The sequence below is a fragment of the Vanessa cardui genome, chromosome 18 (assembly GCF_905220365.1).
Source record: "Vanessa cardui chromosome 18, ilVanCard2.1, whole genome shotgun sequence".
NCBI lineage: Eukaryota > Metazoa > Arthropoda > Insecta > Lepidoptera > Nymphalidae > Vanessa > Vanessa cardui.
Genome location: NC_061140.1, coordinates 5,485,982 through 5,503,572, shown reverse-complemented (window position 1 = coordinate 5,503,572; position 17,591 = coordinate 5,485,982). Strand labels below are relative to the sequence as shown.

Genomic DNA, 17,591 nt, shown 5'->3' with positions numbered 1-17,591 from the left:
TAATTAAGTTATTTTCATACACATAGATAAATTCTCTACACAAGGTTATTTGGAAAACATTAATTAACTCTTAAACGCTGATTCTAGTATTTTTAATTTCGTTGAGATAATTTTCGAAAGCGCGACGAAATTGAATCGAGTATTCAGTTGAATTTCGAATTCAAAGAAAAATAGTTACTACTTATTTTTACTACGTAAATGTGTCTAAAAGGTGGTTCGAAACGATCATTAAAAATAATGATGCTTATTCTAAACTATTTAAAATAAGTACCTATATGTCATTTTCGGAAAAATAAAATTACGAAATCGATTTTCATGGTTTCACTTCAGGAGTTTTTATTTCAAAAAGTGTTTTTAATCGAATCAAATTATTCTTTATTCCAGAATGCTCATAAAAGGATCGTGAGTTACGCTGAATGCATCGAATAAAATTTTATTGACCTGCATATTACTCTTTATTTGTATTCACCAACGCAATAGAGCAACGTGGTGGAATAAACTTAAAAAAAAACCATCTCGAGTGGCCTAACTTAGTCGTGGAATATTTATAAACTGTTACATAAATAAATAAAAAAAAATAACATGTCAATATCTATCGCCAATAAACCTGCAGGCGAAATATGTAATCTGTTCTATATTCGAATGTAATTAAAAAAAATAAAACACCTCAATGTTCTATGATAGTATATTCCAAAAATATAATGTTATAGATAACATTGCTTCAATCATGTTACAGTAACCGTTTATAACCGTTTACAACCGTTACATACTAAAGTTTATTAGCAATGACCAATGTAACAACTTCACAAACTTATACAAACATTACTATATAATTTCAAGGTCATATCACACTCAACTAATCACAATTTTTAAATTTACAATTCCTCCCAATTCACCAATCCTAAAGTTAAAACAGATTTTCTCGAGCTCAGCTGCAAACCAGTGCAGGACAATATTTAATATTAATTTATATAATTTACAAATATTAAATAATCATCAATTCCAATATTTTTTGAGAAGTTTCTAAGTAAACGGTAAAAAAATGTAAATAGTTAACTTGGAGGAGTACAATAAACAACTTAAATTGTTGTAATAATAATTTAAATTTACAAATTCAGTCAGCAATACAATAAAAGGTTGCTTAGATAATATCATTATTGGATATAGTTTCCTAAATATAATATCACTCGTGATAACAGAGCTATTGGAATATATTTATTGTCTACGAGTTTTCTCTTTCATAGACAATAGAATAAACTTTATAATAAAAAAAAACAATTAAATATTTAAAAAAAAAAAAACAAATGTCTATTAGCTTGAATATGAAGTAGGATTTCTTTACTTATTTACTTGTAGGGTATTCACAAATCTACAAAACTTTAATCAAAATCAGGCCAATTTTATAAAATAAATTTAATATATATACATAATATATTCTTATAACTTTTATTAACAAACTTATACAATATATAATACTAATAGTATACACAAAAAGGTTTATGGAAAGTATATATTGTGTCAGATGAGTGTGATAAGACGCTTATTAAAAATTTAAGAATAATATGTCATATGGCAACATCTGTAATGTATTAAAAACAATGAAACAAGAAAAAAACATGAGTATCAACTAGGTTCAAATAAGATATATGTAACTATTGAATTTTAACATCCAAATTATTATATAGTTTCAAATCCCAACTGGACACACTCGATACAAAGTCTTTTATCCCATCTTTTATAATTAAAAGTATAATTACTTTTATTATTCAATTATATTAACATATTCCAGCCATGATACTATAAATTCTTACAGCGACTAATAAGGGATAATTCACATACTTACTCTTATGTTAGTACGAGTGTATAATATACTTTGTGTTGAAATGATTACATAGAGTATGTGCTAATATAATTTTGACTAGTAAGCACCAATTGATTAACATACATAATTATATCCTTAAAAAAATATTTACACATTTCTTGTGGCTAATAAAATTTAGCCAATACAATAGCTTGGGTTACGAAAACCCTGTCCTAAATTGTTTTACACAAATTAGAACGTGGAATTAGATTATAATTTTTACAATCCCTAATGAATTGATAATTCGAAACAGCCCTTAACTGAATTCAATGAATCCTGTTAGCATTGAATAACAAAATTTTGAGCGATTAATAAAATCAGTTCGATCTCTAAGTTAGATAACCTTCATTTACATACATATAAGTATACGATAAGCTGGTGTTTATTACAATAATATTTGAATAAATAAAATCATATTTTATTCAAAATTTTAAATCAATACAAATATATATTAATATTCTCCATTAATTTAAGCTGTAAACATTATTCTATTCTTTAGGTCTTATATATTTATGATATACCTTAAATCCTTACATTTTATATAGAAAAGGTATTTTTTTTTTATCCGGAAGGTCAGTATTTTACAGAACTCGGTGGTATTTTTTATTCACGATTAATTTTCGAGCAGTGGTCGTGTCACCTCGAGACTTCGGTATCTTTAATGTAAGTTGTATAAACGTCTTTTTACAAATATTGCTTCACGGCTCACCTAGGGAAGAATATAAATATAAATTGAAGAAGTATAGTACACATATATCGAAATGCATATTTCGCATTGCGTATAAAAGAATAACGTCACATGTACCATAGATTCATGGTGTAAATTAAATCTATTATTAAATTAATCGTTTATTAACCTCACAAAATGTACTACGACTTACGTTTTTAATATAGTCGAAATATAGGGTTTAGTGGCTTTACGTAAGGCCTCTCAAGCTCATGGGTTCGAACCGTAGGTCGGACTTAATTATAGTTATAATTATGTCGAAAAATTCTCACTAATATCTCAAGGCTACTTTACTTGGTGGAAGGGCTTTGTACAAGCCCGCCTGGGTAGATACCATCTACTCATCAGATATTCTACCGCTGAACAACAGTACGCAGTATTGTTGTATTCCGGTTTGAAGGGTGATTGGGCCAGTGTATCTACAGGCACAAGGGACATAGCATCTTAGTTACCAAGGTTGGTGGCGCATTGACGATGTAAGGAATACTTAATATTTCTTACAGTGTCATTGTCTATGGGTGATGGTGATCACTAACCATCAGGTAGCCCATATGCTCGTCCGCCAACCTATTCCATTAAAAAAAGTCTGGATGTTAGAAGTATGTACACTCCAGTGCCTCGGAAAGCACTTAAGCCGCAAAACCAACTGCTTTAAGTACTCCTTAGCATGAATAATTTCGGTCAGAATGAATTTACCGTCCCATCGGATTATTAGAATGCGCCTGTTTTTCGCACACACATGTGCACAATAATAAGTCCTGGTTAGTCGGGTGGTCTCCATGAGATTGGCCGCAGTCATAGTATAGCGTGTGCGACTCACGGGTCCTGCGACAAAACAACAACAACACCCGACTAGGGTGGTCTCCATTAGAGTGGCCGCAGTCATAGTATAGTGTGTGTCCCTTTTTGGTCAGATTGAATTTACCGTCCGATCGGATTATTAGAATGCACCTGTTCTTCGCACACACATGTGCACAATAACAAGTTCTGCGTAGTCGGTCGGTCGGTCGGTCTCCATGAGAGTGGCCGCAGTCATAGTATAGCGTGTGTCGACTCACGGGCGGGAGCGGGAGCGGGAGCGGGGTCGGGCGCGAGCAGCGGCAGCGCATTAGAGTGGCCACAGTCATAGTATAGCGTGTGTAGACTCACGGGCGGGAGCGGGAGCGGGAGCGGGGTCGGGCGCGAGCAGCGGCAGCGCATTAGAGTGGCCACAGTCATAGTATAGCGTGTGCGACTCACGGGCGGGAGCGGGAGCGGGCGCGGGGTCGGGCGCGAGCAGCGGCAGCGCATTAGAGTGGCCACAGTCATAGTATAGCGTGTCTAGACTCACGGGCGGGAGCGGGAGCGGGAGCGGGGTCGGGCGCGAGCAGCGGCAGCGCATTAGAGTGGCCACAGTCATAGTATAGCGTGTGCGACTCACGGGCGGGAGCGGGAGCGGGCGCGGGGTCGGGCGCGAGCAGCGGCAGCGCATTAGAGTGGCCACAGTCATAGTATAGCGTGTCTAGACTCACGGGCGGGAGCGGGAGCGGGAGCGGGGTCGGGCGCGAGCAGCGGCAGCGCATTAGAGTGGCCACAGTCATAGTATAGCGTGTGCGACTCACGGGCGGGAGCGGGAGCGGGCGCGGGGTCGGGCGCGAGTAGCGGCAGCGCGGCGGCGTGCACGAGTCGGCGGTGCGCCTCGGAGCCCGTCAGTGCCGCCACCGTGACGCCGGCGCGGTAGGCGGCGGGCACGCGCACGTGCCGCGTGCGCGTGCCGTGCTCCGACCAGCCCGTCGCGCGCCACTCGCGGATCACGTTCACCACTTGACCTGCAAGAGTTTATACATTAAGTACTACCGGCTAAAATATTCAATTTCATATTCATTTCGGCTGTATATCCCGGTATAGTACGACACAAATTTGATGTAGCATCGGAAAATGCAATGGAATGAAAATAAAACCCGATTACTGCCGATTTACACGACCAATAGAAATAGCTCCCTATCGCGCCATTCGATGCTATTCGTCGCTATAGATTCACGCGTCAGAGAAAGCAAGTGTCGCATCGGTAAAATTCGTAAAACCGATCACATCCGAATTAATGTACGCTATCTCAAATTATCAATATTTATTTCTCAATCGAATATGATCTTTGTACAAACGTAGTAACTTGTAATATCATATGACCTAATATATTCGTCAATTTGACCGTCGATTTAAATGCATTTGCTTTCTCTGACGCGTGAATCTATAGCGACGAATGGTATATAGTACGACACAAATTAGATGTAGAATCGGAAAATGCAATGGAATGAAAATAAAACCGATTACTGCCGATTTACACGACCAATACAAATAGCTCCCTATCGCGCCATTCGACTCTATTGGTCGCTATAGATTCACGCGTCAGAGAAAGCAAGTGACGCATCGGTAAAATTCGTAAAACCGATCACATCCGAATTGACTACGCTATCCCAAATTATCTATATTTATTACTCATGCGAATATGATCTTTGCACAAACGTAATAACTTGTAATATCATATGACCTAATATATTCGACAATTTGACCGTCGATTTACATGCATTTGCTTTCTCTGACGTGTGAATCTATAGCGACGAATAGTATATAGTACGACACAAATTAGATGTAGCATCGGAAAATGCAATGGAATAAAAATAAAACCGATTACTGTCGATTTACACAACCAATAGAAATAGCTCCCTATCGCGCCATTCGACTCTATTGGCCGCTATAGATTCACGCGTCAGAGAAAGCAAGTGCATAGTATGACACAACTTAGATGTCGCATCGGTAAAATTCGTAAAACCGATCACATCCGAATTGACTACGCTATCCCAAATTATTAATATTTATTTCTCATGCGAATATGATCTTTGCACAAACGTAATAACTTGTAATATCATATGACCTAATATATTCGTCAATTTGGCGCGTCGATTTACATACACTTGCTTTTTCTGACGCGTGAATCTATAGCGACGAATAGCGTCGAATGGCGCGATAGGGAGCTATTTCTATTGGTTGTGTAAATCGGCAGTAATCGGTTTTATTTTCATTCCATTGCATTTTCCGATGCTACATCTAACTTGTGTCGTACAATAAGTAAATCGACGCGTCAAATTGACGAATATATTATTATATATATAATATTACAAGTTATTACGTTTGTGTAAAGATCATATTCGCGTGTGATCGGTTTTACGAATTTTGACGATGCGACATCTAAGTTGTGTCGTACTATACCTGAGTTATATCTAGATAGTCGCACTACACATAACTAAAACTACTAACAGAACTAAAAAAATAACGAGACAACTTTATTATCTTGGTATTCGTGACAGCTCCGCTTGATACTTGCTATGTGTCATACTAATTAAGTGCGGATGTTATTATACTATATTCTAATTGGACGTTAGTCATTGGAAAGACACGTGAATTTTTTAAACTTAACAACAAAATAACTGATTTCATTTTTTTTCTTTTAATTCAAATGAGACTAAACGAAAAGTATACATTCCCAAATGAAAAAAAAAATTAATTATCTAATTACCAAGTACATTGAAGGTGTGAAACCGTTGATCGGGAACGAACATTAACGGCGTTAGATCAGTGTTAGCCGTAAACCTTGCAAGCACATCCCTCGTCCGAACGAGCAACACTGATGGGGAAGTCAGCTTAACCCAGAGGGCCGACTCACGAACACATTCTACGGGGTTGGTCAAATACACCCCCTGAGGTGATACACCAAACACCATTTGATGGTGCCACGCATCTGGGATCTCTCCTTCGCAACCCATTTGAAGGTTAAGAGTTACGATTGGAACTGCACCTAAAAGAAATATAGAATTTTATTTTATTCTTTGTCTTTATATTAAGTTTATATAAATATAACAAAAGTTTGGGACGACAAAAGAAACAATGGATGGATTTTGTCAAAGATATGGCTGGAAAGTATGTTACTTGGGAGATGACGTCAGACTGACGAATATGGTAGAAGATATGCTGCGCCGACCAAGTAAAATAGGCTATTTGACTGGTTTTTAAAATCCATTTTATATTATTTAGTAGAAGTTAAGGAACCCAGTAAAAGTTGATTTTTTTATTTCTAGCACATATTTACCGAAAAATATCATATTAAAAATTCCATATATAAATAGCGCGCAAAAACGCTACTTGGACATTATGGCGCTGCAATGGGGTCGGTGACGTCACTTCCTTGTATTTTAATCTGTGGTACATATAGTAGAAAAGCAATGTTAACAAGAAAGTGATTTCATCATAAGCCCGGCCAATCAGGAGCGTTTTATGTCACGTGACAAACGTTTGAAAAAATGCACTTTTATTTATGGATTTTTTAATAAATTATGTATTATTTTCAACTTTCGTTAGTAAACAACCATTTTTAAACTCATAATATACACTGATTACAATAATTCACAATTTATTTTTCGGATAAGGGCAGGAGGACAATGATGATGATGATGATTAATATAATTAAAGTATTCGGTGTTTCTATAAACTTACCAAGTGATATCCAATCTGCTAACCAATGTGATAAGGAAACTACTCTTTCCGGGTATGTCGGGAAGAATCTTGCAGTTACAAGACCATCTGATGCTCTCTGGATGCCAGTTATTAAATCTGCAGCAGTGCAACCGGCTACTGCCCTTGATAATAAATACCTGAAATCCAGTTGATAATACTGTTAGAAAACGTTAAATGCATCTATTACTTTTAAAAAGCAGAAAAAACATAATAAAATTTCATTCCCAAAAACCGCATATTAATTTTTAGTTTAAAATATCTGCATTAAAGCTCTTTTTTTTTTACAAAATGTATTGTATGTATTTTTTATTGTAATTAATTTTTTAAGATACCTTGGTAATGGCGCATTGTTAGCTCTTAGTCTTGTTCCAACACATGAATTGATTCTTTCTAGATTAACAGGTACACCGAGTGCAATCTACAAATAAGATTTCGTATATTTTAGGGCATTCATACAAAATAATTTAAAATAAATATCATTCTTTAAACGATACTAGTAATTTCCGAATTAATGATATTTTATCATTTATTAAAATCAAGACTTCCACGTCTTTTTTTTAATTTAATTGTGTGTGTGATAGGCCCAGGTAAAATTTTTAATTCTTAATATTTTCTATATTATATATTTTTATGAATGTTTCTCATCTATTAAACAAATAAGAAAACAACTTTTTATATGATATACTTACAAAAACATTAACAACGGCTGTAGCTCCACAAGCAGAAGTGCCAATCTGTGTCACTTGTCTTTCACATGCCTCACGTTCCGACCACACCATGCATCGAGGTGGTTCCACACTACACACAGTACATTCAGTTTCTGGTCTCTCATTTGTTACCTAGAAACAAAAAATAAATGTATTAACTAGCTAAATCCACGGTTTTACACATTATAACACATTCACATCCATTTTAAGTCTTGGAGAAGTAGATAAAAAAAGTACATATAAGCCAATGTCCCAGAAATTTCATCTAAATCGGTTCAATGGCTTAAGTTTAAATTGGTAACAGACATTATTATATAATATTTTATATGTGAATCTCTTCACAGGTAGATTATCTTCCTTGTAAATATATTTGTAGTTTCATAATAAATTTAATTTTAAAGTTTTAAAAGTTCAGTAAAGTCAAAAATGTAGTAAATTATTTCAACAAGTACAAATGTATTTTCAAGTTTCTTCCTGATCCTGATGAAATGATGATTCCTGGTGAAATATTGATCCAAAAATGTTGTTGTTGACATTAAGGGAAATTTTGGAAAGAGTGTTTTTGTCCTTATTCAAATATTAAATAATTTATGAAATACTTAAAATCCTATTTGAGAATCACTTACCGAAGCAGCATCATGGTTATTTATATCAGATGTTACTCTTTCGGTCATAAGTCTTTTAGCCATGGTAATATGATAAAATGCTGAAGACATGTTTGACGAGTCAAAGATGGGTCTTTCACCCTGGTTAATCTGATATGCAAAAGGCTCTTCTGCATGCTCTTCTTCATCTAAAATTGTACACTTTACATATAAAAAATGCAGTATTTTATAAAAAAAATCACGAAAATTATATATTAAATTAAAAATAAATAATGAATAAAGACAAGTGAAGATCTGAAATGGGCAAACACTACTGACTTTTTATGATTATAAACACAAATGAATGTTTATAATTCTTATCATACCTGCTGGTGAAGAAAAATATAGTAAAAAACCCTGCAAGTGTCGAAAAATAAAATCAGACACTTGTGTATCTGCCAACCCACATTAAAGCAGCATTGTGAAACAAGCCCCAAACTTTCTCCTCAGATGAAGGCTTTTCCCAAACAGAGGGACAGTTACAGATTGTTATTTTACTTAGTACTTTTATATAAAACTTACAGTGCAATATTTCTCTTGGTGCTATTAAATCTCCACTGGACGCATGAACAGGCATAGTTTGATTGGTAGTCAACCACTGTGATGTGGTCCTGTGTACTAGGAACTGTTCTCCCCTCACATTAACGTGAGTAATATAAGGCCCAAACTCTTGAGTAGGTCTTGCATTTTCAGGTATGTTCTGCTCTACTTCTATACCTCGACTTGTTGATGGCACATTAGAGTAGTGTGGTTCTACGACTTGAGAGGAAGTTGATGCAACTACAATCTGCTGAGGCTGCACAGGACCTGGCAAGTATTCAGGAGATGTCCCTCTTATAACGGGCTCGATTTCTTCAGGCATGTTTGAGCTATCCAGATCTGTGTCAGGGGTAGATTCATCTCCAGTATCTACTTCACAAGAGGGTCCAGGATCAAAATCCATTTCTAAAAAATCCATATCTGGGCTTGATACACGTGAACTTTGCTCTCTAGCAACAGGTCCCACTTGTTGAGCAACAGGGTAATGAGGTGGCATTGGGAGATGTTTGTCGAGGGGCAATCCCATATCCAAACTGAAGAATGAACTTGGCAAATCAGCCAAGTGTTCACCACCCCTATATGTGTAAATACAACCGTCTTCTGATCCTAGAGAATAATCATCATTGCCAGTATCACTGGAACTATCATCGGCATCAAAATGAGACCTGTTTAACTTTAAGCTTGATGGTCTTTTCCTACTTTCCTTAAAGGTACTACTCTCAGGTAAACTTTCATAGACTTTGCTTGAAGAAGCTCCACTAGTAGAAGGTGCATTTAAATTGTAACTATGAGATGGTCCTACAGTTTCCAAACAAACTTTATGTTTCATACATGTTTGTTTATCTTGGCTTGACTCTAAGCCATTATCACAAGGGTTTTTATCAAATTTATTACTACTTACAAGGTCGGGTGGATTGTTCGCGGTGTTATTAGTGTTATTTGACATTTGAACACTGTTATTACTCTGTTGTGCCGAATTACCTTCTGGTAATGGATTTGACGGTTGGCCAAACTCATTGTTCGTCGATGAATTTAAATTTCTTGGTCTTGGGCCATTCGAAGGGCAAAAATTTATATCTGTTTCATGTGACATTGATGTAAACACATTTTCTTCGCAGTCACCTTGCCCTCGTTGTTTTGATGTGCCCTTACGAGTCTTAACTATTTCACTTTCGTGGTCTTGTTTTCCTGGATTTCTCATCGGAGCAGATCCTTCGAGAGGATCCATTGTTACAAATATAATTTATTAACGAACGTCGGCATTGTCTAATTTAAGGTTAATAGTATTTTTTAAGTATTTAATTCAAATTGCTAATGCGACATAAAACATAACGTTCATTCTATTACTCCAAACAATATGTATAATCTCCAGGAATTACAAAAATACTGACAAAAGTTGTTGTCAACTAGAATAAGAAAATATTCGATTAATAACAAACCAATTCTAACAGACCGATTGACAGATGTAATAGTCTTATGTCTATGATTTCAAAACTCAAGTTCGGTAGATAACAAATAATAATTATTCTAATTATAAGAAAAATCAGGTAAAAGATATAATTTGGAATTTTAATTCAATTTAAAAATGTTCAAATAGTTTATTTAGCCACCACACCAAACATATGACAATGCGGTCATAATTTGTACAAGGGCCACAAGAGTTACCCATATTTAATGTGCGTTATCAAAACTTAATTAGAAACAGTTCTCAGAGTAAATTATTATTGTATTCATATTTTCTACCTATAAGCTGCAGATTACATACATAAAATTTTAGAAAAAAAAACCGTCATTTAAAAATATAAATTGCAGATTATTGTAATAGTCGTAGTTGTAGTAGTAATTTATAGATTACTAACATAAAAGTAATGTTAATTATATAAGAAGATAAAGTCTACAACAAAAGAGTTTAGATGTTCAATTCTTTAGTCTATGATAAGTTGTCATTTGGTATTGATACGAATATTCACAATGACACACTGAAACTCTTTAACCAGCTGTAGGATCCCAAAAATTGCGTCTTAATTCTTGGAAGATATCTTCGAAAGGTCTTTAGTGTTGATCACAATAAAAGTATTAAACCTTAATCCAAAGATTAATTGTTGCAATGGCATACGCCTACTTATTTAAATACATCATCATTGGCGACACAGGTATTGATTTTATTTCCTAATATTTTTTCTTCAATCAGTCTCTTTATGTAGGGAGTGTTTTTGTTAGTTCTTTTTTAAATCGCTTGTTTTTCATTTAAAATATAACGAATTCGGTAAATAACAACACAGCTTATAAAATTATTATGTTGAACGACAATAGATATCATAATGGATTTTGTCTTCCGCCTACGCTACTACGTACATAACTGAATATTATTATGTGACCCATTCAAAATCAATAGTGCGATAATTTTACTCCAAAATAATGTCTTCATAATGTACAAATAACAAAGGAACTTAAATTATTAAGAGTAGTTCCTGTGTCAAGGACTTATGTTGTTTCTTTTTTGTTGTTTGACTGTATTAGCCAATCAATATCTTTCAATGTTTTATTGTAAATAAAAAAATATGTGATCGTAATATTGTAAATAAATGAATGAAATATGCAATTAGAATAACAAATAATGATTATTGAGTTCATCTAAATGAACCTGCTTTTGTTTACAAAATGATAAAGAAGAATAATTTTAGTATTAAACAAAGAGATTTTCTAATAAACAATATATATTTATCTTAAATAAATTTCATAGGTGTGGGCAAGTCCTGCTTGCTGCTACAATTCACAGACAAGAGATTCCAGCCTGTACATGATCTCACTATTGGAGTAGAATTTGGTGCTCGTATGATCACTATAGATGGGAAGCAGATCAAACTACAGATATGGGACACTGCTGGACAAGAGGCATTCAGGTAAACTATAAAATGTTTTGACAAAAGAATATTGAAAATAACATCATCAATATAAACTTTGTCATAGATAAATAATCAATTAATAAATACAATTAAGCTTTCACAAACAGTATTACATATGCTCACACACATACACATACATATAATGTTGAACTATCTTATTATTATCTAAAACTATTTTTAAGTTTATAAAAAAAATACATATATCTTAATACTATTTCTCTTTAGACTTTTTAAAGTTATTTCTCATTATTACACGCTAAGACATAGTTGTGACTGATATTTAATATAAGTCAAATATTGCAGGTCAATCACCCGATCTTACTACAGAGGTGCTGCAGGAGCCTTGCTGGTATATGATATCACTAGAAGGGATACATTCAATCACCTGACAACTTGGCTCGAAGATGCTCGTCAGCATTCCAATTCAAATATGGTGATCATGCTAATTGGTAACAAGAGGTAAGCACTGTTTATTTTACATAGGAGGAGAGGTTGGGAATGCATATGCATATGCATATTTAATTACAAAAACAGACTAATCATACTCATATGCCCATATCATGCATTTCAATGAACGATTTGTACAAAATATTAAGTATAAATAAATGTGGTAGGTAAATGCCACTAGTGAATCATCTAATTAAATAATTATTATTTTAAAATTATCATCTATTTGACTAATGATTGTAGCTGATATGAACAAAGTTGATCTCAACACATGTTTGATTTTATCTTTAACCTCAAAAGTATTAATTGTAATAACATTATAATTACCTGTAAGTGATTTGGAGTCTCGGCGTGAAGTAAAGAAAGAAGAAGGGGAAGCATTCGCTCGTGAACATGGTTTGGTGTTTATGGAGACTTCAGCAAAAACTGCAGCAAATGTCGAGGAAGCCTTCATTAACACTGCTAAAGAAATCTATGAGAAGATTCAAGAAGGCGTCTTCGATATAAATAATGAGGTTTGGCCGATATACAATATGCAAAATGACAATAATGTTTTATAAATATTTGTATACAAACATGCTTTTGTTAATTTATAAAAAATCAATTGATTTCATAAGAACTTATAATTCGTAAAAAAACATCTTATAAATTGCTAGTTTATGTATCATCTTTCATCTTTATAAGTCAATAGTCATTAACAAATAGCTTATAAATATTGACTAAAATGTAAATAATGGCCTAATGATTCCTTCCAGGCGAACGGTATCAAGATTGGTCCGCAGCACTCGAATGCGGGCGCTGGAGGCGCGGGGGGCGCGGGTGCGGGTGGCGCGCCGCCGGGTGGGTGTTGTTAGGTGATGAGCTGCACACGCTGAGCGATTGCGGACTACCGACCGATTATGTCTGGACTGGGGTAAATCTCTTTTTATCTTTTACCTTAACTTTTATAAACAAGTATGAAAGTGCATGAATGAATAACTGAATATCTTTGTGCTTATTTGTAACACTGAAAAAAAGGTTTTTGAAAAAGAGGTTTTTTTATGGTATGAAAATAAAAAAAAAATCTTAGTTTTTTTAAAGTTTGTCTAAATGAAGTCTAAACTTGTACTATAAATCAAGGTCAATAGTGTCAAAATCTGGTATGGAAGTTCGTTATGGGCGTTTTTATTTTTTAATTATACCATAATTTTAATTCCAGAGGGGTGCAGCTGTGTGCAACAAACTATGGTACGAAACTTACTGCATGCTGGAATACTTAGTTATAATTTTAATGCTACGGAATATGTTGCATCTCAACTTGATATAATAGCAAGTAGGCTCATTGTCAGTAAGCCTATAATACTGTAAACATTTTACAAAGTAATCTAATTGTAATTTGAGGTATACTGTTACATACCAGCCGAAACAGAAATGAAATTTTATGTACATGACTCCTTAATATTATGGTAACTTAAATTTTTTAAAGCATTGAACTTTTAACAATTATAAAACTATTGAAGTCTTTTGTCTCTACGTTCGTTTACTCTGTAGTAGCAGTAATGTCACATGTCTAGCTATTATCATGAAAATTAGTGTTAAGTTAAATTCATTATGCATAACCAGACATAAATGAGTAAATGTAAGATTGGACCAGGCGTGGAATCATTTTGATGTGTATTTTATGTATGTTAATAATATATTGTTCATCATTCATTCATGGAAATATATAAAATTTCTAAACTTGTATACTTATTAATTTTTGCACTATTTTATATCTAAAATAATAATCGGGCATTTATTCCACTTTTACTGGCTAGAATTTAAGACAACGCTTTTATATAATTTTAAAAGTACAAGCAACATTTAGTAAAGACATGAGAACAAAAACAGTTCAAACTATAAACCAACGTATTAAAGTACTATAGACATTTTACCATAGCTGCCCCTAGACTGTTTTATTTTATATCAATTGAATTTAAAACTTGTTGTCAAAATAAGCGATCGACATTTTTACATGAAATACCAAATTAGTAAATATTTTTATCTTTGTTAATAAAAAAATGTTTATTTTATTTTGTTATAATTTATTAGCATGTACTTTTTTAAAGCTTATAACAGCTTGTCTGCAGGAGAATTTCATATATGATAACATATTTATTGACTGTCTTGATATATTTATATAAGGAGAGGGGGAGGCCTAGTGAATAAATTTGCACAAGTCGGGAGTGAACCCAGAGATGTTTCATCTCAGTTTAAAAATTCCCGTGAACGAATTTGTGACCTACGAGGACTGCTCGCAAGACAATTGAAGACATAAAAAACTAGGTTATTTAAGTTTAGCACATTGTAATGATGTAGTAATATTTTATAAGATTACAATATGCAGACACATTTGTAAGGCATAATTCATGAAGTAAATGTTTAAAAATTCATATAATATTTTTTTTCGACCTGGTATCACTAATTTCATCACATATTTGCTAATATTAAAGCATTAGACTTGTAACCAAGATAAAAAATATATTTGGTTTAACAAAGGACCCCAATTGACTTAAAGGCATTATATATACATGTTATAATGGCACTTTACAAAATAGGTTACTAATAAATACATTTTCTTTGCTGGACAGGTTCAAACTTCTCAGAATCAACTTATTTTCAAAATTTTATAAAAATAAATTTTGGACTAGCGTTGGTGTTAGGAATTCAAGTTCAAGTTATCACGTGGGCTCAACCATCCGCAACTTCCTTTCATTCCATCTTCAATTGGGAGTTAGACGACATCTCTTTTTTGCCAGTAGATGTGTATCTCATTACTACAAAAATTTTGTTTGTGAAGAGATACCCAATTCTGTACACAGCGAAACAGAAAGGAAAGAAAAAAAAAGCATGGCGTGATGTTGTGAGTGTTGACACAAATAGAAAGCTCTGTTGTGACGACGAATTGCCATTCTTCGACACTATGTTGCCAACATGACTATCGATTTTTTCGCCTCGTCGATATCTCGTTGATGCTGAACCAAATGTTGTGTGAAGGCTTTTATGATATGAAGCACAATTGGTAAAATTTATAGTTTTCATATATTAAGTCCTGAGAGATCTTAGCATCTGGGACTTTAGCATTTAAGATATCTATCTACTTTCTATGCATTCTTTGCTCTGAAGAACAGCTTTCAATAGTATTGTATTTCCCAAGATAAATAAATAGTCTACAATTACAGTAATACAATGGGAAGAGCTATTAACGGTTTACTATTTTCCAATCAATATTCCTAAACTTAGTTTGCCTGAAACTAAAGAATTGTAAGCTGAAAAATAGTCATAGAAACAAAAATACTTATTCAGGTACAAATCTTTATTCATAATTAATTTATAACTAAAACAACACTATGATAAACTAATGAAAATCTAAATATAAAGTTGAATTTATGTCATTCAATACTGTAAATACAGAATTAACGATTTCCGGAGTCTTCATTTTCACAACACCATTGCTCTTTACTTCTGCTTTTGATAATAAAACCTCACACAGATCAAATACAGTTATATCAAGAGTCATCATGTGATATATTTGATTTTGCAGAATTTGGTAAGCCAAAGTCACTGATTCTGATTCTCTGTTTACTTCATCCTTTATACTGAAAACAAAAAGCATATCCTTTAAAAATCTACTCATCATTTTATATAATTGTGACCCATCATGACAATTAGAGCTGACTTAAAATCAAACAAAATTATTCCTTAAAAAGAAAAGACATAAAATTAAGAGTAAATGAGCAACCTAATTATAATAATCTGTAAAAAGTACATTATATAAATTGTAAGTTCTTCAAAAAAAGTATTACCCATTCCAGATAGTATGCACATCACCAACTTCAAATGATAATGTGAGTTTGTCTTTAAAATTAACTTGGGGTGTCTTATAACTTAGAATAAATGGATCTGTACTCCGGGATGTGTCATTTTCAACAAAATTGAACCCAAATTGTAATAGTTGATGCTGAAAGTAACAAAACATTTTATATAATTTTGAGAAAAACATGAACATATATATTTTACATGTCAGAAAAAAATATAAAATGGTAGGTTTATAAGGTTTCTAAATAAATAAAAATTAAGCTGAACATATATAACAAAATATTTGTATGTATGGTGTAATCAATTTCATTTATAAATCAATTTATTCATACATTCCAGATAATTTGGATGTTGAGAGCCTTTAAAGGCTACTTTTTACCTGAGACTGAAATATTAAGAATATCCTTAATAGAAAATAATTAAATTTGAAATAAACTTGTTTTATTACCTGTGTGAAATTATACTGTTTAATATTACAGTCAAATATTGTTTGCAATATATTTTTAACAGCATGACCCACTTTCTGCTCTCCCCGTTCAAGCATGTAAGGGAGATGGGTAGCATCATCTATAGATATACTGACACCCCATGAGAGAAGAATTGCAGTATACACTGTTTTATTCTTAGCACTGTTGTTGTCTTGTGAACTTGATGTTACTGTTATCTAGAAAGATATCGTAAATAAAATAATATATATATAATGGTTATTTAGTACATAGAAGTTATTAATTATAATAATGACTGAGGTATCTAACTATTAACTTGAATAAGGGACTCATATTATAATACTCATTAAATTTAAGAAATACAGTTTATTTCTATTTCTCTTACCATTAGGCCATTTGAATCTTCTTCAGAGTATTTTAGTAAAGGTAAATTTTCAATTAGTACGACATATTTTAAAGTTGAGTTAGTAGCAATAGTACTAACAAAAGCTTGACGAATCTTGGAGGCATACTGCTTTAATTTAACTTCATCATATTGTAAATTGTGCATCGGAGAAACTCTATTTATTCGCCACTGGCCTTCATTATATATAACTATAATAAATTGCAAGAATTATATTTTAAACTGCTCAAGAACAACATCAACACTTTAAATACAAGTATATTTACCAGCAAGTGGATCGTTAATTACATTTCCATTCATGTTTATTCACCTAAAAATATGTGATAATAAATAATATATAATTAGGTTACATTACTTTTACAATGTTACTACGATGCATTTAAAATCTTTAAATTATTTGTATTTTTAAACCACTTGTAAACTAAAACCGTTATGTCAAATTGTCATACAAAATTCAAAATGAAATTTGAAAATAATGTTTTTGTTTACGATAGGAATAGGATTGAAAGCCCTAAATATCGATTT

At 33.1% G+C, this 17,591-nt stretch overlaps 3 protein-coding genes across 6 annotated transcripts; 1 reads left to right on the top strand and 2 right to left on the bottom strand.

Annotated features, from left to right (window-relative positions):
* Window positions 1-1,092: 1,092 nt before the first annotated feature.
* LOC124537372 lies at window positions 1,093-10,497 on the bottom strand. 4 transcript variants are annotated; one of them, XR_006966923.1, is made up of 8 exons: window positions 9,010-10,497; window positions 8,470-8,636; window positions 7,826-7,975; window positions 7,469-7,554; window positions 7,116-7,273; window positions 6,142-6,420; window positions 3,828-4,396; window positions 1,093-2,570 (listed from the first exon to the last, which is right to left on the bottom strand). XR_006966923.1 is itself a non-coding variant. In XM_047114201.1 (8 exons), the coding sequence occupies exons 1-8, from the start codon at window positions 10,253-10,255 to the stop codon at window positions 2,560-2,562; spliced, it is 2,304 nt and encodes a 767-aa protein (XP_046970157.1). In that variant the 5' UTR covers window positions 10,256-10,497; the 3' UTR covers window positions 1,093-2,559. The 4 variants fall into 4 exon arrangements, 2 of the variants coding, with proteins under 2 accessions (XP_046970157.1, XP_046970156.1); XR_006966924.1 differs by having other exon boundaries at window positions 4,009-4,396; XM_047114201.1 differs by having other exon boundaries at window positions 4,190-4,396.
* Window positions 10,498-10,932: 435 nt separating this feature from the next.
* Window positions 10,933-14,791, top strand: LOC124537251 (ras-related protein Rab-2A). Its single transcript, XM_047114024.1, has 6 exons — window positions 10,933-11,180; window positions 11,771-11,930; window positions 12,237-12,392; window positions 12,715-12,895; window positions 13,136-13,293; window positions 13,579-14,791. Exons 1-5 carry the CDS (start codon window positions 11,135-11,137, stop codon window positions 13,232-13,234), a joined length of 642 nt encoding a protein of 213 aa, XP_046969980.1. The 5' UTR covers window positions 10,933-11,134; the 3' UTR covers window positions 13,235-13,293; window positions 13,579-14,791.
* Window positions 14,792-15,710: 919 nt separating this feature from the next.
* On the bottom strand, window positions 15,711-17,506 carry LOC124537250. The gene is made up of 5 exons (XM_047114023.1): window positions 17,333-17,506; window positions 17,049-17,257; window positions 16,666-16,881; window positions 16,205-16,359; window positions 15,711-15,997 (listed from the first exon to the last, which is right to left on the bottom strand). The coding sequence occupies exons 1-5, from the start codon at window positions 17,364-17,366 to the stop codon at window positions 15,757-15,759; spliced, it is 855 nt and encodes a 284-aa protein (XP_046969979.1). The 5' UTR covers window positions 17,367-17,506; the 3' UTR covers window positions 15,711-15,756.
* Between the last annotated feature and the right edge of the window lie 85 nt (window positions 17,507-17,591).

What these genes read in the sequence shown, in the direction of transcription:
- LOC124537372 (XM_047114200.1), bottom strand. Translation starts at nt 10,255, where the DNA reads ATGGATCCTCTCGAAGGATCTGCTCCGATGAGAAATCCAGGAAAACAA. An exon ending in ACCAAGAGAAATATTGCACT is followed by an intron (nt 8,637 to 9,009) that starts GTAAGTTTTATA and finishes GTACAATTTTAG; the next exon opens with ATGAAGAAGAGCATGCAGAA. An exon ending in AGCAGATTGGATATCACTTG is followed by an intron (nt 6,421 to 7,115) that starts GTAAGTTTATAG and finishes TATTTCTTTTAG; the next exon opens with GTGCAGTTCCAATCGTAACT.
- LOC124537251 (XM_047114024.1), top strand. Translation starts at nt 11,135, where the DNA reads ATGGCATACGCCTACTTATTTAAATACATCATCATTGGCGACACAG. An exon ending in CATCATCATTGGCGACACAG is followed by an intron (nt 11,181 to 11,770) that starts GTATTGATTTTA and finishes TAAATTTCATAG; the next exon opens with GTGTGGGCAAGTCCTGCTTG. An exon ending in TCTTCGATATAAATAATGAG is followed by an intron (nt 12,896 to 13,135) that starts GTTTGGCCGATA and finishes GATTCCTTCCAG; the next exon opens with GCGAACGGTATCAAGATTGG.
- LOC124537250 (XM_047114023.1), bottom strand. Translation starts at nt 17,366, where the DNA reads ATGAATGGAAATGTAATTAACGATCCACTTGCTG. An exon ending in AACAGTATAATTTCACACAG is followed by an intron (nt 16,360 to 16,665) that starts GTAATAAAACAA and finishes TGTTACTTTCAG; the next exon opens with CATCAACTATTACAATTTGG. An exon ending in GTGCATACTATCTGGAATGG is followed by an intron (nt 15,998 to 16,204) that starts GTAATACTTTTT and finishes TTTTGTTTTCAG; the next exon opens with TATAAAGGATGAAGTAAACA.